At 41.1% G+C, this 20,159-nt stretch overlaps 1 protein-coding gene across 2 annotated transcripts; it reads left to right on the forward strand.

Moving 5' to 3' along the window:
* Positions 1-226: 226 nt before the first annotated feature.
* lzts1 (leucine zipper, putative tumor suppressor 1) lies at positions 227-18,105 on the forward strand. Of its 2 annotated transcripts, none has more exons than XM_023273713.3 (9): positions 227-472; positions 9,547-9,884; positions 9,995-10,123; positions 12,162-12,321; positions 12,425-12,816; positions 12,941-13,114; positions 13,262-13,393; positions 14,633-14,827; positions 15,095-18,105. In XM_023273713.3, the coding sequence occupies exons 2-9, from the start codon at positions 9,663-9,665 to the stop codon at positions 15,641-15,643; spliced, it is 1,953 nt and encodes a 650-aa protein (XP_023129481.2). In that variant the 5' UTR covers positions 227-472; positions 9,547-9,662; the 3' UTR covers positions 15,644-18,105. The 2 variants fall into 2 exon arrangements, with proteins under 2 accessions (XP_023129481.2, XP_035805593.2); XM_035949700.2 differs by lacking the exon at positions 227-472 and adding an exon at positions 7,275-7,566.
* Positions 18,106-20,159: the final 2,054 nt, after the last annotated feature.

A 20,159-nucleotide genomic window follows, 5' to 3' on the forward strand; every position in this document is an offset into this window, starting at 1 on the left:
GACAAGTTGAGAGAGATGGATGCAGGGAACGAGGGATTAAAGAGTGAAAATACTCCAGAAATAGTGCACAACTAATGGAGAATGCATACAAGAGGTGGACGCTGCACACAGCAAAGGGAGGGAGGATGGGACAGAGTGGTGGATGTTCAGAGTGAAGGAGGGAGTGGGAGGGAGTTCAGGAGGGCGGCAACAAGGATACAGTGTAAAAGAGAGGGAGGAGAGAGAGAGAAAGAGCGTGTTTATGGAGGAATGTGACAGCGCTCAGTGTATGGGAGATGGGACGGACTGATTGTACCGTGCCAGGTGTTGGAGTGGTGTGAGGAGGGGAACATCAGCAACAAAGGCAGACACCACTTTATTTCCACACCAGAAACACTGATAGCTAGTGTCCATCTAAAGGGTGGTTTGTCCACAGTTTGGGAGCAGAAGCGACAGTGATTGTGACCATGAGGGCAAGTGGACTATAATGGAGGTAAGTCACCCCGAGAGAGGACTAAAAGAAGTATGGCTGTTTGACTGGATGTGAAATGGTGGGGAAAAAATGATGGTGGAGACTCAAGTTGGTGCTCACAGCTCTTCTAACTGCAAACAGGAGTGAGTCTGTTTGATGAACAAGGATTTGAGTGCGAGCGATTTAAGTGGATTAAGTTTTAAACAAGGCGCAAAATGTAAACTAGGTTCATTTTAGAATCATACTGAATTATGGCTGTTGTTTACATAATCAAAGATTCTGACTGAACCAAAGTTTCTAAGCGTGGATGCAGTCCAAGTCTTTTGCTACTTTTAATATGCAAACTGAATTTCAAAGTAAAAGCATCTCTGCGTTTGAGGACATGCCAGCTCCGAATGAAATGTCCGCTTTCAGCTTTGTTTCTTTGAAGAAAAGTGCTAATCATGTTCTCTCATACACTCTCATACACACAGTCTCAGCACAGTCATTACTGCACAAACCAGTGTTTTGAAAAATATGAAATAATAGGGACCAGGATGGAGTCCAATTTAAATGTTATACTATACACAGCAATTTAGGGACTAAATGCTTGTTGCAGGTGTTTGCACAGTGAATTTAAATTGTGTCCATCTATATATGTCCCACCCTGTGATTCAAGAAAGTAACTGGACCCAGTGATCTCAAATATTCTTATGATATTGTTGCATAATTCATTGCGACCTGAGAAAGAGATCGGCTGAAAAAAGTGTGGCTTTTTTGACACCTCCCAGCTGTCACACCTGTGTGCACTAATGAATGTGTTGAGACCTGCAGGGATCATGAATTACAGCTCATTTATACTGGTTACAAGGTGACTGGGTAAGTATAGGGCACCTGTTCAGGCACGTTGAGCTTTTGCAATGTGCTGTAACTTATTGTGCATAGAAGACCACAGGGGATAGACGGCATCACAAAGAGAAGGTTTAGAGGATAAAAGCAGCAAAGACATTTCCCCTGTCGTGTCATGGCTGAGCAATTTGATTTTCCGATGTGAAATGCAGAAATCCTTTTATGGATGTAAGTATCTTTATTTCACAGGCCTATCTATATATTTTTTGCATTTTGCTGTGGGAATTGATGCTCAGTTCCATATCTGTACCATGTGACAATCAGTCGGTGCTCTCATGACCTGCCAAAGAAAACGCTTCCAAAAATAACTGCCCCAGATACCCAAATACAGCATCCTCTCATGAATGAAGACTCTGTCAGGGTAGTGCAGCATCCCACCAGCATTGTGAGTCTAAGCTCATAATGATGTTGCAGCATTGTCAACTTTTCAGTAATGGTTCCTTTTCTATTTAAGGTAGAATGGCAGGTGAATATCAGATATGGCAGCTTGAACTGTTGAAAGAAGCTTGCAGAGTTTTCCCTACAATGAACAATTTAGCATTACAAGGTCAGAGGGCTTTTATTTTGGAGCTGAGCACAGGTATCGCCTGCAGCACATATTTCCAGCTGCTTTCAGGATGATATAGACCCCTTAAAGTGAGCTCATTGTGTGTTCTCTTACTCCCACATTACACCATCCATGCGCACACACACACACGCACACACACACACACACACACACAGCCACAGCAGATTAGGAGGATGGGAGGATGGTTATGCTCAAGAATGACAACCTTATCACTGAGTCTTCAGCTTGCAGGGTCAATGGGCCCCAGTGCCAGGAAAGGCCTCATTCTTTTCCACCTACCTATGCATGTCATCCCACTGTTATACTGTATCAAAGACAGAGCTTTAAGGCATGGTGCAATGACTATGTGTGGTTATGTGAGAAATGTTCGGGGAGGTTTATTCACTGACACTGCATCGCTCAGTTGCATTTAAAAGACAATTTTATGATCTGATTTTGTAATATTTGTACAAAAGGACAAAAGAAGAAAAACCTATTATCTGAAACCTTATTTGACATCAGAATAATGTGTTACGAATATAACTTCCACATTCTGACAGCAAGCGTGCCTCCATTGTTGAAACTTCAATTTCTGCACAGTCATCTGACATCACAACAAAGCTTTTATGACAATGCGTCAAGTTTAGATTTCAGAATAATAAGGCAGTCATATTATTCAAAACAAGTAACGGTTAATGGAAAAAGTATATATTCATGGGTAATGGATGAGCAATAACTCCAAACGTCTAAAAATATCGCCATTTGTTGCAGTGCATTTTCACTTGCTGTTTTTAGAGTGGAATAAAAGCCCGAGAAGTAAATATTTCATGACTGTGGCGCTGGACGGTGATCAGCCGTATCTAACGGAAGACGCATGCTCTTTAAAACCATTTTTGGATAGATTCTAGGGCAACGCATAAGTTTGAATTATTACAGAAAAGTGCAGAGACATATTGTAAGGTAATAATCAATCTTGTATGGGTGAATGCAGCTCAATAAAGTAATATAAAAGGACATTTAAGACATTTAATTTTAGGACTTTTTAAATTCACGAGCATCAATTCCCATCCTTGTCGCAGCACTAAAGGCTCCCATTTAGCCTCCATTAAAAATACATTTTCCTCTATACTCCAACTGCCAAGGTTATGCAAATGTGTGCACAACAGGAGCAGTAGTTGGCCAGCTATGCAAACCCACTGAGCAGTGCAGACAACCTCCTTATCTATTAAAACCCAAGAAGGTCGATTGTTTGGTTGACCTAATGTCTCATTTGGATGCACGTAACACCATCTGAAAGCAATCTAATTTCAACAGAGGGTCCTTCACTAAAAGTTGGCCTCTTGTCAAGGATTCGGCCACTTGGCTTGCTTAGCTGCCAAGAGAAGACACTGAGATCAAATTAATGAGTAATAAATGTTTACTCATATGATTGAGCTTTTCCTCTGCATCCAGAGCCCTTAAACTTTGAACAGTGGATACACTGACTGTGCGCTGGACAATGCACCAGTTATCAATGTGTAATACAATGTTAGCTCCACAGAATATAAATCTCTCTCTCACACACACTCAGGCTGTCTTTCCATGTCTGTCTCGTTCTCTTTCTGCTCGTGCCTCCCTCTCCGTGCCTGGTATTCCATCTCCTTACTCTGGGGCGGTAATGAGTGTCTGGTATTCTGCTCTTCAGCATTGAAGCCCTATTCATGCTCAATCTCCTTTACAATGCACTAAAAGGATTATCCAATTAGCTGCTATTGGATGCCATTGTGTGTGTGTGTGTGTGTGTGTGTGTGTGTGTGTGTGTGTGTGTGTGTGTGTGTGTGTGTGTGTGTGTGTGTGTGTGCTTGGTCAGTAGATAGATGTGTTAGCAGTGAAAGTGAAAGATAGATGACTGTCTCTATCCCACACTTCATTCCCAGTTGATGTTGTGCTGGAGGCCACATTACTCATCCCCTCTCTTGTGAGTAAGACACAACACGGGGAAGTGTGTGTGTTTCTGTGTTTCTATGTGTGTGTGTGTGTGTGTGTGTGTGTGTGTGTGTGAGTCTCGGCCTGACAGGCTGCAGAGGATGACAGAGAAAGAGACAAAGTATTACTTCTTAATAATTCAACCTACTAGCCCATCACTCTCTGGAAATATACTCTCTGCTGTCACACGTGTGCCGTTTCTTCTTCCCCTCATGTAATTTGGGAGTTTCATTTCCACTGTCATGCCCGATAATAGGAAATGCCTGCTCCATTGCCTATTAATCATTAGTTACTTTGTGTGAACCGCAAATCGATTGCAGTTATCTAATGTGTTACATCACACTGTAAGCAACATGTTCAGCATTCACAGGATCGAACAGTGTAAAGATTTATTTAGATTGATTTCTCCACCAGAATTGAAGGTAATTGAAGGTCCAGCATTTTTTTTTTAAAATTTGTTTTGTAAAGTAAAATATTAAGGCACACTACTGCCCTTAAAATATTTACTTTTTGTTTTTAACATTCCTGTGGGCAGTATAAAAACCAGCAGTAAATCACAGTCTGATATAGCCTCCTGTTGGCTCACATGTTGATGAGCAAACATGGATTCTGTGGCAATGATAATGTCAGTTTGGCAGGTTTTTGCATGTAAAAGGTTTTTATTCAGGAGTCTTGCATGTCAGACATCCCTACCAGGACTTGCATCCCGCTGGAAGCCTTTGCAAAATGGAAAAACATGTGCTTTCATCTCCATTAACTCACCGTAATAGCACAGCTCTGACATACAAAAATACTATTAAATATTTACTGACAGATTAATAAATCTATAAATGAAGTACTGACGTGACAAATTTCTAAAAAGTCAAGAGTATTGAGTAGTGAGGTTTTGAGAATTGTGTGGAGTTCATGTTAAAAGGCAACTTTGTAGATTTCAAACATCAAGATCAGTTCATTAATCATTCATGGCTATTGCTTCATAATCTATGTAACCTGCTGTATTACTTTTGTGGCTCTTTATACAATCTCCATAGAGTCTTAATAAATTATCTTTTATGATATCACCCAGTTTATTTTGGGCTTTTACAGTTTTACTTTTTGTGAGAAATTCTGTATTTCAATCTGTAGGCATAAGCCTTTGTTTACATGGAGGGTTTAAGAAAAGAAACTATAAAGAACTGCTTTGTTGATCGGCTTTGGGATTTTTACTCATACATAGGACTAAAAGCCAGAATATCTCAGTTTCATTCACAAGCTGCAGTAATTCAACTATAAAATACCCAAACTTTATAGTTAATGGAGTAAAGTATTAAAGTTTTTTTTCCTTTTAGTTTTCAAATTTATTTTACATGTTTAAATTCGCTATTCCAAAAATACATTAAGTTTAACCTTGCGAATAAACTGCATAAAGCAGCCTGAGCCCTCAAAGAAGAAGATATTATATAAGATTCCATATTCACCTAAGACTGCACACATGAACAAAGAACAATAAGCTTCCCAAGTCTGACCTAAAAAAACACACACTGAACTAGATAGATTACACATGCATCTGCTAGAAATTACCATATAGACAGTGAGAATTAAAGTGATGCCATCTGGCGCAGTGGCAGTGTGGAGGTACAGTGAGAACAGAGGAGAGTTTCATGGTCATTGTGAGACAGGTATAAATCCTGAACCTTTATAACACGCTGCTGCCTTCCACTGGCTGTGCTAATGGATTGGCCATGCTCTGTGAGTGTGCATGCATTTTTGTGAGTGTGTATTTGTGTGTTTCAGGGTGGATTCGGAGGGGGTTGTATTGTCAGCTGGTCTTGTGCAGGACAGGCCTTTGTGTTAGGCAGGTCAGCTGGGGCTCAAAAGCTATGAGGACACCCCGCCCACACTGACACACACGCAGGAACACACACACACACACACACACACACAATAAATGAGTGCACAACACTCTTTTGTGCAGACACTGAAAAATATGCAGCCAATCAGATATACGATTAGATATATTCATGCATCCACACACACTCGTACACACTTCTCCCGCCTCACCAAAGGTCTTAAATCACGCTGTCCACTCAAGCGCTGCGGGGTCAGACCATTTGTACTGCTTATTAAAATTTGCAGTGATGGAGCAATGAAATGATTTTCAAATCACCTCTATATTTGCATCAAATAGAAGAGAAATTGACCAATTCTCAGTAGCAAGTGAGCAGGAGCATAAAAGTGAAATGTCAGGATCATTGTTCAGACAAACAGGCTTCAGGGTCTGAATAGAACTAATCGCGGAACAATGGTAGTCAGCTGAAGGGATGAGTGAGCAGTGCTGCTGAAAATGATTATGGCAGATCTACAGCGATAAGTGGGTCAAAAGACGGTGAAAACACTTTATGGTAAGAGGTTTCAGACAGTGTGATGTAATACGATGGTAACTTTTGTGCAATTTTGTCTGCACATCTTGAAAAATCTTAGCACAGGGTTACTTCCCACAGTTTGTTATTAGTTCAATTTTACCAAACGGCTTTTTAAAATGGATTTCCATGTGATGTTATCAGTAAATCAGTGGTGTTCCATCTCTAGAAACATGGTAAAGCACTCTGTTTTTTTCACATTAAGGGAAAGTATACGTTTACTCGTGACAAAATGGGGTGGAAGATTTACACCTGTTTTGTCAGCCGCATAGTGGGGCCATATCTTTTCTGTTGTTCTTGTTTGTTCATTTTGGAACACAGTGCCTTGTATATTTTCCTGTCGTGGTGTGTGATTGTATTTCATCCACAAGGTGTTTTGTCAACTGTGTGCACTCTGTGGGATGCTGAATGCTCTATTGCCTTAGAGGGACTCCAGCAACGACACTGTGAAAGTGTGTGTAATTTGTGTGGACTTGTAAAGGTGTGTGTTAGAGAGTGAGTCTGTGTGTGTCTGTCTGAACAAACAGCATAAAGGCAGAATGGTGGTAAATCGCTCTAAAACTGAGGCTCTCCAGCCCTCTTATTGTGAGGACTAGTCATTTATTTAACACTCAAATATGGTCCTGGGCTGTTTGGGGAGAATACATCAACCCGCACACGAGAGTCCACACAAAGAGGGCACACTTCAACAGACAAAGAACGAAAAGATAGAGGGCGAGCGCCTTTTTTTTTTTTAACTTCAGATGAAGAGTTGTTTGTTCAGGGTGGGTGCAGGGAACCAAGTAGGACGGATGGATGGAGGGAGGGACTGATGGGAGGGCGAAAGGGAAGGATGAATGGTTATTACACAGTTAGTCGATGCACAAATGGGGGGAGTCTGTGGGTGATTGTGTGGGGAGGAGGGGGGGGGTGTAAAAGATCTTTTGTGAGGGGTGGGAGTTAATCACTTGAGCGGCACACGCCAGTTCTATGGGAGCACATGTTGTACACCGGCTCCCCTGAGAGAAATGGGAGGTCCCAAAACACACACACACACACACACACACACACACACACACACACGCACACACACACACACACTTGAATTTACATGTCAGTTATAATGCAAAGCTGGGTACAGGCTGACGAGACAAGCAGGAAGACCCACCCCCTCTGCAGAACAGTTAGCAGACCCTCCTGGCCGAGGTGATAGTGGTTGCAGTTGCTGCTTCTACACACACAGACGTGCACAACGCCTGCCTGTTTGTTTTCCTCAAGACTGGATAGATGACTCTGCAGGGGCCTCGCTAGAGATGGATGCTTAGTTTGACCAGGCAGTAAGTAAAATCTATTGTTTCATTACATCAGTCCCATGTCAGTGGTGAATGCTAATATCTGAGAGTGATAGTGAAGGCTGAAGCTCAGCTTTAGGAGCACACATCCAGCCACAATAAACCAGAGGCAGACCCAGCCATGTCAAAGACTGTTTACTACAGCGGCACAGATGACTGCTCTGCTTTGTGCTTGTGCAGGTACAAATTTAACAGCATATGTCATTTCTCAACATTTTCAGTGGCAAAAAGGGAAATCAAAACTGAAGCTTTGCTGGAAGACAACTTTCATGATTAGGAGGGTTCATGTAGTTTAAGATTATCTTTCCTGTATTCACCAAGAACAGACTAAAACTGTTTATTTTCTGCCACTGTCACCACTCAGACTCGGAAAAATCTTTCTTCCCTCTGTATGCATACTACTCTGTCTCTCACTTTCTGTCTGTCACTGATGGTACTATTATTCTCCTCATCATCAAGCAATCATTTTATACATGTCTCATCTCACTTATTATTGTTTGGGAGGTGATGAAAAGTGACAGCCTTGATCAGAGCTCCCACTTTCACTCAGCATTTTGCTCCTCAAACATCACACACCTCTGGAACAGGACAATGACAGCTATGTGTTTCTTTACAATACCACAGTGCAACCAATAATATGGATTAACCTCAAGTCAGATGCAATGTAAACTAACATGTGACTTATAGCAAGCAGTTAGCCCCATGCTTTGTTGCTGTGATTATTATAAAATGCTTAAAGGCTGAGGACCAGGTGGTTGAAGGAGCCTGCAGTGATCAGCCAATATGGAACCCTTTGCCACTGAAAGTGACTGCTGAGAGGACTTTTCCCCTGTGGGTTAGAGATCATGTTAGCAACATCTGGGGTCTGGTTGTCTACCAAAGGAGGTGGGGACAGAGACACACCAACACTAGTACCTTCTAAGTTTATCAATAAGTGGCCTTCAAGAAGAATTTACTACAAAAATCCTTTCATGTTCTATTTGCTTAACATTTACTTCATTATTTCAGCCAATCGTAGTAAAACCTAATATTACTGTGTGATCCATTTTATGTCAAGTATAATAGCAAATTACAGAGTGACTGTATACTGTACTGTTATTCAGATGGCAGCACAAGCCAAATGTTGAGTAGGTAGTAAGTAGCCTAATTGCCAGTTTGTTTAGAGGAAGGGCACCCAAAGGGTTATTTGTCAAATTCAACGGTCGAGCCATAAATCTAGGCACACAAAGCCAGGCAGAGTGCCAAGATGGGCTTTTTTTCAGTTTGTTTGTTTTGCAAATGTGAACACACCTGCTTCAACATCGCATGCCTCAACTGAACAGGAAACAATATAATTAAAGAACATTGATAAACATCAGAATATGTTATGACATGACTTTGTCCTTTTATGAAAGGGAGTTTTATTTCCTTGAAAACACTCCCTACCTGCCTTAAAATGTCCTAAACATAATTGCTTGATTTAGATTGTGCAGACCTGAGAAGTCCCCGCCTCTCTCTCCATCCACTGATTCCTACTCACTGCAGCTGAAGCATGCCTGCTCACCTACAACTCTGTTCAAACACTGTAAAATTTATTTGTGCTACACAATGGCAAGTTGTAATATTGGAGAAATTTAGCCTTACATGTTTGAGCCAGAAATTGATTCACCGCTAACACATCTATCTACTGACCCTGCAAGGTGACAAAACTGGTTCTTTTGGTTTGTTACAAACCCTGAATGACTGAATTTGTGTTTTTGACATGGTCATTAGGAAACTGCAGCTTCAAGGTGGAAATGAACTATGGTGGCACAACCATGGTGATAACTGCTTATTTCACTCATGGTGTGTCTTCTCAAATTAAAAAAAAAATAACATTCCATGACCAAGATGAAAAAACTTGATAATCACTGCAAGAGATCTTTAAGGGTCAGAGACTAAATATTATTCGAGTTTCATATGTATTTTCCCTTTCTTGTCTTGCAGAACAACCCACTGACAGAACCTCTCAGGGGTCATGAGACATTTCTTCCTTTCATTTCTATATAATTTGACCACCTGGAGTTCGGCCCCATCCTGCCTTCACCTATGCTTGCAGGACCATGGGTAGTGTCAGCAGCGTCATTACTGGCAACAGCCTCAATAACAAACACTGCAAGGCATCTGAGTACAGGTTAAAGGAAGGAACAAACCACCACAGAAAGAGCGGAGGTTGCAGCCTTGACGGCCTACTGAAGTGTGGCTTCGCTCAGAGCTCCACTCATCCTTCTAAGGGCCTCTCCCACTCACGGTCGGGAAGAAGTGAAGATTTCTTTTACATCAAGGTGAGATCACATGTATAAATTATATCTGTAAATGAAGTGAAGTAAAATGACAACATGTATGGCCTATTACATTGCTTTTTGTATAAAATGCTTATTCTGTTGCAAATAAGGTGAGCCATAAACCGAGGTCAGCATACCACAGAGAAAGATCAATGGAGGAGCGAGTGAACAAAGATGGGGAATCAGATGGGCGACTGCAACCAAAACTGCTGCTCATGTCGGGAAAAAATAAGGAGAAGGTGAGCTCAGATTTTTTTTCTCTCTAGATGCTAGATTTTAATGGAATGTTTAACATTCTGGGAAATATCCACATTTACTGTCTTTGTGAGAACTAATTGATTCATGAAAAAACTCACATCTGATGGTAAAAATCAGTATTTATTTATTTATAAAAATATGTATTTGGACCCAGCATGGTTAGCTTGGCTTAGCATAAAAACCAACAATCAGAAACAGGAAGTGTGACTCTTTCCATAGGTAATACAATTCCCTGTTACACCTGCCAGTCTCATTAATTAACGCATTAAATTCAGTTTGTTTCATCCACAGACAAAAAACAAACACAATTAACCATATTACAAGGATTATGATGCAGTTATTTCTTGGTTGGAAGCTGTTGCCAGGCAATCAGCGGAGACTCCTTGAAGTTAGTATCCCCAGCCAAGACACAGTCCAGTGCTTATAAAACAGCAAATTGTTGCTTTTATAATGTGCTAAGTAATAAACTGAAAGGATGCTAATATGAGCACATTTCCTTACAACCAGGCTAGCAGTTTACTCTTGCTTCCAGGTAGCTCGTGTCTGGTGGTAGCTTCACATGTAGCACACATAAGAGTGCTATCAATCTTGTCATTGAATTCCTGAAAAGTAAATAAGTGTATTCTCCAAAGTTAGGGTTCTTCCTGCACATAGTCCCAAAGAGGTTTAAGCAGGCACCAAAGAAAACCCACTAACACCAAAATTATTAGAACTGACCATTAAAAGCAAGCCTAAGTGATGTTTTTGCTTAAGAAATGGCCAGAAATAAGAGGAAAAAGCAATTTTTTTCCTTTCAAATAAGGTAGCGCAGACTCATTCCCTTTATTGAGAGATTGTGCTTGCTGTCATAAGTAGTCACCTCACAAAGGCCCATTCAGAGCCAGCAAAAACCCTGAAAACCTCAAACAATTATTTAAAGTGTAGGATGTAGATACTACTTGAGATCAGGCTTTTATGTCCATTCCTGTGCCATCAAAAAATGTACTGTCATTGCCTTTCTTCACTGGAACAGTTGCTATGGTTATTCTTACAACCATTAAGAAGTCATACTGCGTAACTTGTAACAGACTTTGAAAACCTCACAGTGAACCAGAGAATAAAACATGCACAGCAGGTAGTTTAATAGGTAGCAGTCATTCTTCATAACCTGTGTTGAACCTTCCCAGCTTATTAATCACCTCATCCCAGATTAATGGCCTAAGAATGCCTTGATCTTCTCGGAGAAGGCATTTCTGTGCCAAGAATACGTAGGCAAACTGCATCCTCTTCAATAGGCCTTTATTCCTCGGGGGCAAGTGGGGGTTTTAAAAGAGATAGAGCACAGAATCGGGGAGAAAAGAGGAAGAGAGAGAGCGAGAGAGAGAGCCAAAGAGCGTTTGAGGGATAGAAAGAAAAAACAAGGAAAGGCATCCCAGCCATGAAGTCAGTGAGAAGGAATGCTGAGCTCACAAGCTTTACCTCTTACACTTCAGCAATAGCTCATATTATTAATATCACAGAGAAGGGCTATTTATCTTCCCTCAGACAGCACATGGAGGAGAGATGTGGGATGCAGAGGGGAGAAGAGGACAGAAAGAAGGGGAGGTATGGGGCTGCTTGTGACATTCTTGGACAGCACAGATGGGGCACGTGGAGTATAAGTTCATCTCTGAAATGAGTTTTCTCTTTTATGACAGTCTAGTGGATTTTACTTGCAACCGCTGCTGTGTGGCTTTTAATACTGCCAGTTTGTAGTGAAGCAATTCTGCATGCTTCACTGCTTCTATTTCTAATATGAAGAGATGCACTGGAAAAAAATTTTTTATCCATTTCATTTCTACAGTCTTCCAGCATGTGACAATATTTATCTATGTGAAAACCAGTCATTATGATTTTTAAGTTTCAGAATGTGACTCATCCTCAGCCCTTTCTACTCTCCACAGTAGTACGTGAGGACTTTGTGTGGGCTGTCAGCTAAGAGGAGCCACTGAATATAAAAACAAAAATAGGGACTGACTGTGTGTCATTTCACTCTTCTAGACCTCTGCTGAGAAGTCATTGGTCCGTTCCACTGCCTTCAAGCCCGTGAATCCCACAAGGACTGTGTCCACAGAGACGGGCCACAACAGCCTGGACCACATCCTTTATCCTCTGAAGAGAGCGAGCAGTCCAAATATTAGACACAAGCAAGATACCTTAGGTTTTTGTCTATATTATATTGGCAAAATGTTGCTTTAAAATTAGATTACGCAGGTTGAATGACAAATTATAGAAAAGTACAGTGTCGTCTCTTTTTCTTTCAGGGACTCTGTCCGACTCCGGGCGTAACTCTATGTCTAGCCTGCCCACCCACAGCACCAGCGGCAGCCTAAGTGCTTCCACAGGCCCTGTCAGTCACAGCGATGGCAGCTCAGCTCTCGCAAACAGCCTCAGCAAGGGAGCACAATCCAATTTCCCTCCATGGGTCAACGGAAACAGCACTAACCTTGACTGTAGTTACGGGGCTGGTTTAAACAGCAGCGGGCTGGCATCTAAGGCTAATGAGGATGCTGGCTCCCCATTCTCTACAGATGAGCCAAGCTCTCTCTCTGAAACTGCAGGTGGGATTCAGTCCCCCATTACTACAGATGAGTCACTGATTGAACGTTTGGAACAAAGGCTGCTGGAGAGAGAAACTGAACTGCAGGAGCTACAGGTACCAAACTGTCACAGGAAAAAAAAACTAATGTGCTTTTAATCAAGATGAATGCTTCTCATGAGTACTTAGACAGTACATCTGTCTGGCAAATTCTTGCTAAGATGGCTTTATCTTTCAACAGGTGAGTTTTGAGGAGAAGGAGATAGACACCTGCCAGCTGTTTGAGGAAAGACAAAGGTATTGTGCTGAGGAGATGGAGGGGCTGAAGCAGCGATGCTCCACGAAGCTACGACAAGTGTCCCAAATGGCCGCAAAGACACATCAAGCACTCCAGCTGCAGGTCACCCAGCTCCAGGTCAGCCGTTGCATGCCTTTATTCAGTGCTGTTATATTGGTTCATCTTCATACATTCATTTTACCTTAATTTTACATAAGAAACAAAGCAACAACAGATGCCTACCTTGCACACTTGTATGAAAATGTCATTTAAACTCTCGTGCAGGCAGAGAAGGAAAGGCTTCAGGAAGATGTCTTCAAGTTGACGCAAGAGAAAGACCTTGTCCAGCTCAGACTAAGATCATATGAGACACAGAGCACACAACTCGCTCCAACACTCGAGGAAACTCAGTGGGAGGTGAGCCTTGCCTCACATGCGTAATATACAGTGAGATGGATATGGAACCTTGTCGCATACAAAACAATGTGATACAAAGTTGAAGGCTGTGCTGAGGTGCAATAACATACAGTCTTCCATCACCAAAAGAAAAATAAACCATTTTGCATCGTGTTTAACTTTAAAGAAATCTATCATAAAAGTCAATCACGCTGCTGCTGTTACATCCGCAACATTATTTCCATTTTTTAAAACTGAAACCCTTTGCATTGCTGTCACTATAGCTACAATATCTAGGTGCGAAGAAATCTCCAGAGAATCTATTTTATATATTCCTTAAACAGACTTCTATATATAAACTGTCTGAAATGGGTTGCTCACAGAATTATCAGAAAGAGCTTTTTGACACATTTCACGTCACTGGTTTGATAACTTCACTGTTTCACTTCAGTCTCACCCATTACTAAGAGGTTTTAGCAACAACAAGCCATGATAAACTGGTACTGCAGGCTACCCGCACAAAACCAAACAGCAAACAAAGTTATCAACCACCTGGGCAACACGATGCAGCATTTAACAACTCAAGAACTAGATATGTTTCCCCCAGGAGTTGGTGGAGATCAAAAAAACAGAGATAAAAGGAATGTGAACACTGGACTCGCACTGCAGTTCTGTGTCTGCTTGATGTAAATAGCAGACTGTTTCTTGACACGTTACGCCCTAACAACTTTACATGGTGTTAATATTTCAGTGTACACGTCACAGCTGGTTGCATTGCCCTAATTTGGCCAAAGAAAGAAGCACAGTTAATGCATGTTTAAACCTGCTGTGAATTTCTTGTACTGCTAAATCAGCAGCTTACTGTGAGCATGGGATGAAAATGTGTTATTTCCCATGATGACAATGTCACACAATGCTTTCCTGGTAGAGGAATGTATTTTACTAATACTCCATGCCCACTACAAGCATTCAGCATTTCAGAGTGTATGATAATTTTCAACTGTATTCAAAACCAGATCTACAGTTAGCAACCATTTTCTGTGTATTGTTGTGGGAAATGCACAAAATTCATAATTGCGAAAAATGTAAATGAGGTTCAGTTGTGAAAAACTCATTAAAATGAAAATGCACATTATTAACAGGTGATATAACAGTGTCAGGGTACCAAATGGCTTTCTTTTCTGTTAGACGTGCATTTAGCACATATTACAGACATCACTTCACTATTTCATCTTCATAATTGTCTCTGTTCCAATGTAGGTATGCCAGAAGACCGGAGAGATCTCACTGTTGAAGCAGCAGCTAAGAGACTGCCAAGCAGATGTCAGCCACAAGCTAAATGAGATAGTCACCCTCAGGGCGTCACTGAAGGGAAACACGGCAAAAATGGAGATGCTGGAGAAGCAGAATAAAGACCATGAGGACAAACTCCACTCTCGCACCATAGAAGTTGAGGTCAGTCTCTTGATAGCAATTCACTCTACAATTCAGAATGCCCACAAGGCACTTATAGGACACTTCTGGTTAGGAAGGATGCTTGTGCTATGCGCCACATTTGACGGGTTGAGTGCAGCATTCTCAGTTTCCATGTTTTAGCAGTCTTAATCACAGTCTTAAAAACTGAGCGTAGTTGACACTTCATATAATTAGGCGCTGTTATATCACTCAAAATAATCTTCTTAATTGCTGCCTACGTCTGAATGTTTTCCATTTTCTATTCAGGTGTGCCAAAATGAACTCCAGCGCAAAAAGAATGAGGCTGATTTTCTGAGAGAGAAAGTGGGCAAACTGGAGAAAGACATTCAGGGAATGAAGCAGGAAGTGGCCACGGCCAAACAGCAGAGGCTGCAGCATGGTTTGCAACTCGATGCCCTTTCCCCAACGCAGGCCTTGGAAAGACTAATCCAAGGTCCAGACTCCCCCGACCAGGGCCAGACGGAGGAGAACAGGGAACACATCCCCACAGAATCACTCCAAAGGCAAGTGGAGAGACTAAAGCAGCAGCTCAGGGAGGAGAAAAACGCTCAAGAGAAGCTGGCCAGCAGCTTCGAGCAAGAAAAGCAGACGTGGAACAAGGAGAAAGACAGGGTCATCAAGTACCAGAAGCAGCTCCAGATCAACTACCTGCAGATGCATAAGAAGAACCAGGATCTGGAGAGGATCCTGAAGGAGCTGACGGCTGAACTAGAAAGCCGAACGGAGCTCGGCATGGACATGACCTACAGCTCAGGGTTACAAACTTATGACGATGTCATAGCCACAGAGATTTGAAGGGAGCACTCACTCGCATGCTTTCTGTAAATGTGATACTGGATCTTGCCTATTTTTTTCGCCACAGATAATTATCTGTCTAGACGTCACACAACATCACAGCAACAGGAGCTCATGCACTGTTTTACAGGGGTTATTTAATAGAATGTGCATAATGTAGAGGTTTTTGTGTCCAGGACACGAAAACAGTACTAAAAATAGCGTTTGGTGAAGGCACTGTTACTACCTATTTTAAAGTAAGTTATTAAATGTTCAAATGAGATTGTTTTTTAAAACATGTTGTCTAACAGAATCACTTCACATTCAAATCATCCACGATGTTGTAATTTAAATACCATTTATTAGCTGATAATTGATACAGACCAGATAACAGCTGACTTAGCTGTTCCATGATGAATGTCTGATGGTAACACATGATAAGCATGATAGTTGCTGAGCATCTGTCTCTTCCAGCATGACACAATGACAGTGATATATCATCTATTGTGAGTGTAGCTTCCTAAATCTTGGCCACTGTATGCTCCCACAATGTCTATTCTTAAAGGGTTAGAGCATGGCAAGTAGTTTTAAACCATTCCATTAGTCATTTTAAAACATTTTTTAAGTTGTCAATATAATTACTAGTCACACAAATGTTAAAAAAAAAAAAGAAAAAAGAAAGTTCCATTTCAAATGTTCCACTTCAAAATACACACAGAAATCTTGTTAGGCTCTCATGCAGTTTCACCCTTTAAACATATTATGCAAAGAGACAAACAGTGAAGTTAATATATTTTATTAAAAATGTCAGTATATTTTTGTCACTCTGCAGATCTTGTGAAATTGAAGTTTTGTTACCAAGAATATTTCAATCATTACTGAATTCATCTTGCAAGGCTTTGCCAATGAAAGTGCCATATAAAGTCCTAAATTAACTTCTACAACAACATCACTCCAATGAACACATATATTTTTTAATATATTTGTCTATGCTTGTTTACGATGGCCAATACCACAAACACAAAGCAAGGACTGAAATGCTGGATCAGTGAACTGTGAATAGTTTGTATTTAAGCAAATCTTCTGTCTGCATATATAAAACAGAACGCTGGGACATGGAATATGCCTTCATAACTCCTGCTAGGTTCAAGAATAAACATAATGCAGTGCAATATACACCAGAGAACCCTTCAAACAGAAGCCAAGGGCAAATGTTGACATTCACTTGGTGTTCTGTGAGTGTTTAGAGGGAGAGGGATTAAAAAGGGCTGGATGGTATACAATAAAAGCAAATATTTTAGGAGAAAAAAACAAAGGGAAAAAGGGTAATCATCCAGTAGTGTCTATCTCTCTCCCTACACTGTTCATTCAACTTTGCAAAAGTTAGCTGGCACAGCTCCACTTGGAGACAAACAATCCTTCCTAGCAGCAGCCCCGGCCATTTGGATCTACTATTTTGGAGCTATTCCACTTCCCACAAGGGAAAAAGTAGTTTGGGAAGCAAAAGTTTAACTACTCCACCTACTCAGTACTCAGGGGCTCACATAGACAGTCTGTCAGGCTGAGGTATACGCAGACGCAGCGCTGGTCAAGAATGTGCAGCAATCTGTGTGACGAGGCTGCTTGAGATTGCTCAGCTACCCACCATTATGTTACATTACCAGAGCAGGTCAGGAGGACTTTGGAAGCAGACAGACTTAGTGGAATCTAAGGTGAGGTACTGTAACCAGTGGCACTCAGGCTCAAGTGACTGATAAGTGCTTCCATCCTTTACTCTGGGCCTAAACTCAGAGAAGTGGTTAAATAGGGAAGTAGCAAAAGGACAGTTAATATTGCAGCTATGGTACCAGTAAAGGAAAAAGAATGCTTGAAATCCAATATGTTAAAAAATAAATCAATCAAATGTAGAGGACCTTGTATACCTTGGGCAAAACCCCCTCAGTGAATTGGTCTGTGCGCTGAAATAGAATTGGAAATGAGTGCCAACAAACAAACAAGGGTACAAATGCGTAGGTGATTTGAAAAGCAACAAATGTTTGTCATTTGTGCATCGCTGCACAACACTTTTGCTCATTTACTCTCCTCTATTCTGTTGATGTAAAAGTGAATTTTTCATCTATTCACTGAGGCGTTTTATATCCAACCCCCCCCCCCAAAAAAAAAAGGATGAGCATTTTTATCTGTATTCCAACATCAGCAATCATTGTATTTGGTCTAATCTGCATTCTGCTTGCTTTTGATGATCACTCAAACCATCCTTTAATCCACTCCTAGTTGAAAGGTATATGGATGAATACTTTTGATTAACTACACCACACTAGACACTGTGCTGCAGTTATTAATGTATAGAGGTGTTAGATGTAGAAAATAAATGTCAACCGATACTACTATTTATAACACAACTTGACGAGTAAATGCTGGATTTAGACTCAGAAATAAATATGACTGCTGTTGATATGTATTCAAAGCTGTCTTCAACTGCACTCTTTGTCAATTCCTCATTATCATTCCCCATTCCTCTTGGACTTAAATAACGAGAAGATTGTTTTCTTCTCCCATCTAATCATCTGATTTCAGCCTTTTGATACTGTTTCCTTCCTCACAGTTCTTTGCATCTCAGCTTCTGTCATAACTGAGCCAAATCAAAACTGAAATCAAATTAAGGCCCATTGTCAGTGTGTGGGGCTCTGTCACTGACATGAAAGAAGGGCCACACCGAAGAGATAACAAGAAATTCAAAGTCGCTGGTTTGGCATGAAAGAAAATAACAAAGGTGCGCGGATGGGGGATTTCTTCCTCAAAATAACCATGTAAGACGCATCACCTATACATACGGAGCTGCATAGAATAAACACAGATCCCTGCTGCAGTGTTTTGCTGTGATTTACACGGAATTGTTGGTCTAGCAGATGTCTCGGTGTGATTGGACAGCAGTTAAGCAGCCATCAGAAGACACCGGGTGATAATTTAGCCCTGCCCTGCAGTGACATGATAATAATGCACTCATATCCTGCTGTGACTCTCCTGATCGGCTGACAGTCAAGCACAAAGGGGCCTGAATTCATTAGTAACGGGGAGGTGCTTTTGCAAACCTATTCCACATACAAAAACGGAATCTCTGGTTACTCGCAGCAAACAAATGCAAGAAATTCATAAACTGAACTATTGTGTAGGGGGGAAAAAAAACAAATTCTCCGATAAACCAGGAGTTTGCACTTCATATCAAAGCCCAGCCCTCACCTCTAACATTATAATAAATATTCCATACCAGTAAATAATAGATGAGTCAATAACACTGTATCAGTTTCTACCTTGCCCTCATTACTCATTACACACTCACATACTCAAATGTGCTGTATCCAAACCATACCCCCAAGCAATTAGTGGCTCTAAAATACCAGGGGGCTAGTTACTCAGGCATGTATTTCATATTTTTATTGGTTTATTCGGTGCCCTGCATGCAGACCAGACTATAGCAAACACTGCCTCTGCAAATCCCCAAGCTCCTCTACAGTCAGCAAAGTAATTGGGGAGGGAGTCTCAAAGGGTTCTCACATACTGCTGAAGCCTTTTCTACTGACAACTTGAAATGGCAATAGAGGTAGATAGGAGTCAGTGCTTGTGTGTAAGCATGTGTGTGTGTAAAGGATATAAGTGCAGGAGGTGGCCTGAGCACTTTGTGTGAATAGGCCCGTGCTTTTTAGACACTCGCTGGTTGGCTGGGAAACCATCTGGTGCCCCCCCCCAGAAACATTGCCCATGGTTACCCATATCTGTGGGGATGTTATATTCTGCTCATGGGGAAATGTGTGGGTGGTGGTTGTGTAGGTGGTGGCGGGGGAGAAGCTGTCCGGATGCCAATATAAGTCCATGCTGCTCAAAATTAGTTAATTAACTCTATCTCTCACACAGAGAGAAACTTCCTTTGTAAGTAATTCTACCATTCATCACAATCCGACTTTTTTATTCTAAAGCTTTGCCAATTATCAGCTTGCGAAATTAGCAGGAACAGTCGAATATGGGATACAAATAGAATCCATAGCATCGAATAAGCACAAACAGTCAAATGAGGTTGAAGCAAATATCAGAATTAAAAGGCAAATTTTAAATAGCACCACAGCTTCCAGGCATACGCTTTGTCTGCAACTGGAGTTTCACTCCTAAAACAGAGGTCACCAACCGTTTTGAACCTGAGAGCAACTTCAAGGGTACTGAGTAGTACGAAGGGCACCTTGTTTGATACAAACTTCCTCAATAGCAAACTTGCGCATCATCTTTAAACAATAATAATGAAAATAATATGTAAAAAGACTGTCTGATCACATTTATGTTAATTATTCCTTACAATAATTATTCATGACGATTTCCACAACAATGATGGTAGGAAACACAAACACACAGACACACATATATATGGAAATCTGTTCCAATATTTCAAAGTCAGAGGTATCCCATCGCTGAAACTTTTGTAAATATCTTTCTTGGCAGTTTTGTATGAATCAGCATATTTGCAGCATTTTGTTTAATATCACACCAG

This window comes from Amphiprion ocellaris, chromosome 6 (assembly GCF_022539595.1).
Source record: "Amphiprion ocellaris isolate individual 3 ecotype Okinawa chromosome 6, ASM2253959v1, whole genome shotgun sequence".
NCBI classification, from domain to species: Eukaryota; Metazoa; Chordata; class Actinopteri; family Pomacentridae; genus Amphiprion; species Amphiprion ocellaris.

Bases quoted from the DNA above. Each gene is read 5' to 3' on its own strand.
- lzts1 (XM_023273713.3), top strand. From the start codon at position 9,663: ATGGGTAGTGTCAGCAGCGTCATTACTGGCAACAGCCTCAATAACAAA. The intron at 12,817-12,940 runs GTACCAAACTGT...ATCTTTCAACAG, and splicing joins CTGAACTGCAGGAGCTACAG to GTGAGTTTTGAGGAGAAGGA. The intron at 13,394-14,632 runs GTGAGCCTTGCC...GTTCCAATGTAG, and splicing joins TCGAGGAAACTCAGTGGGAG to GTATGCCAGAAGACCGGAGA.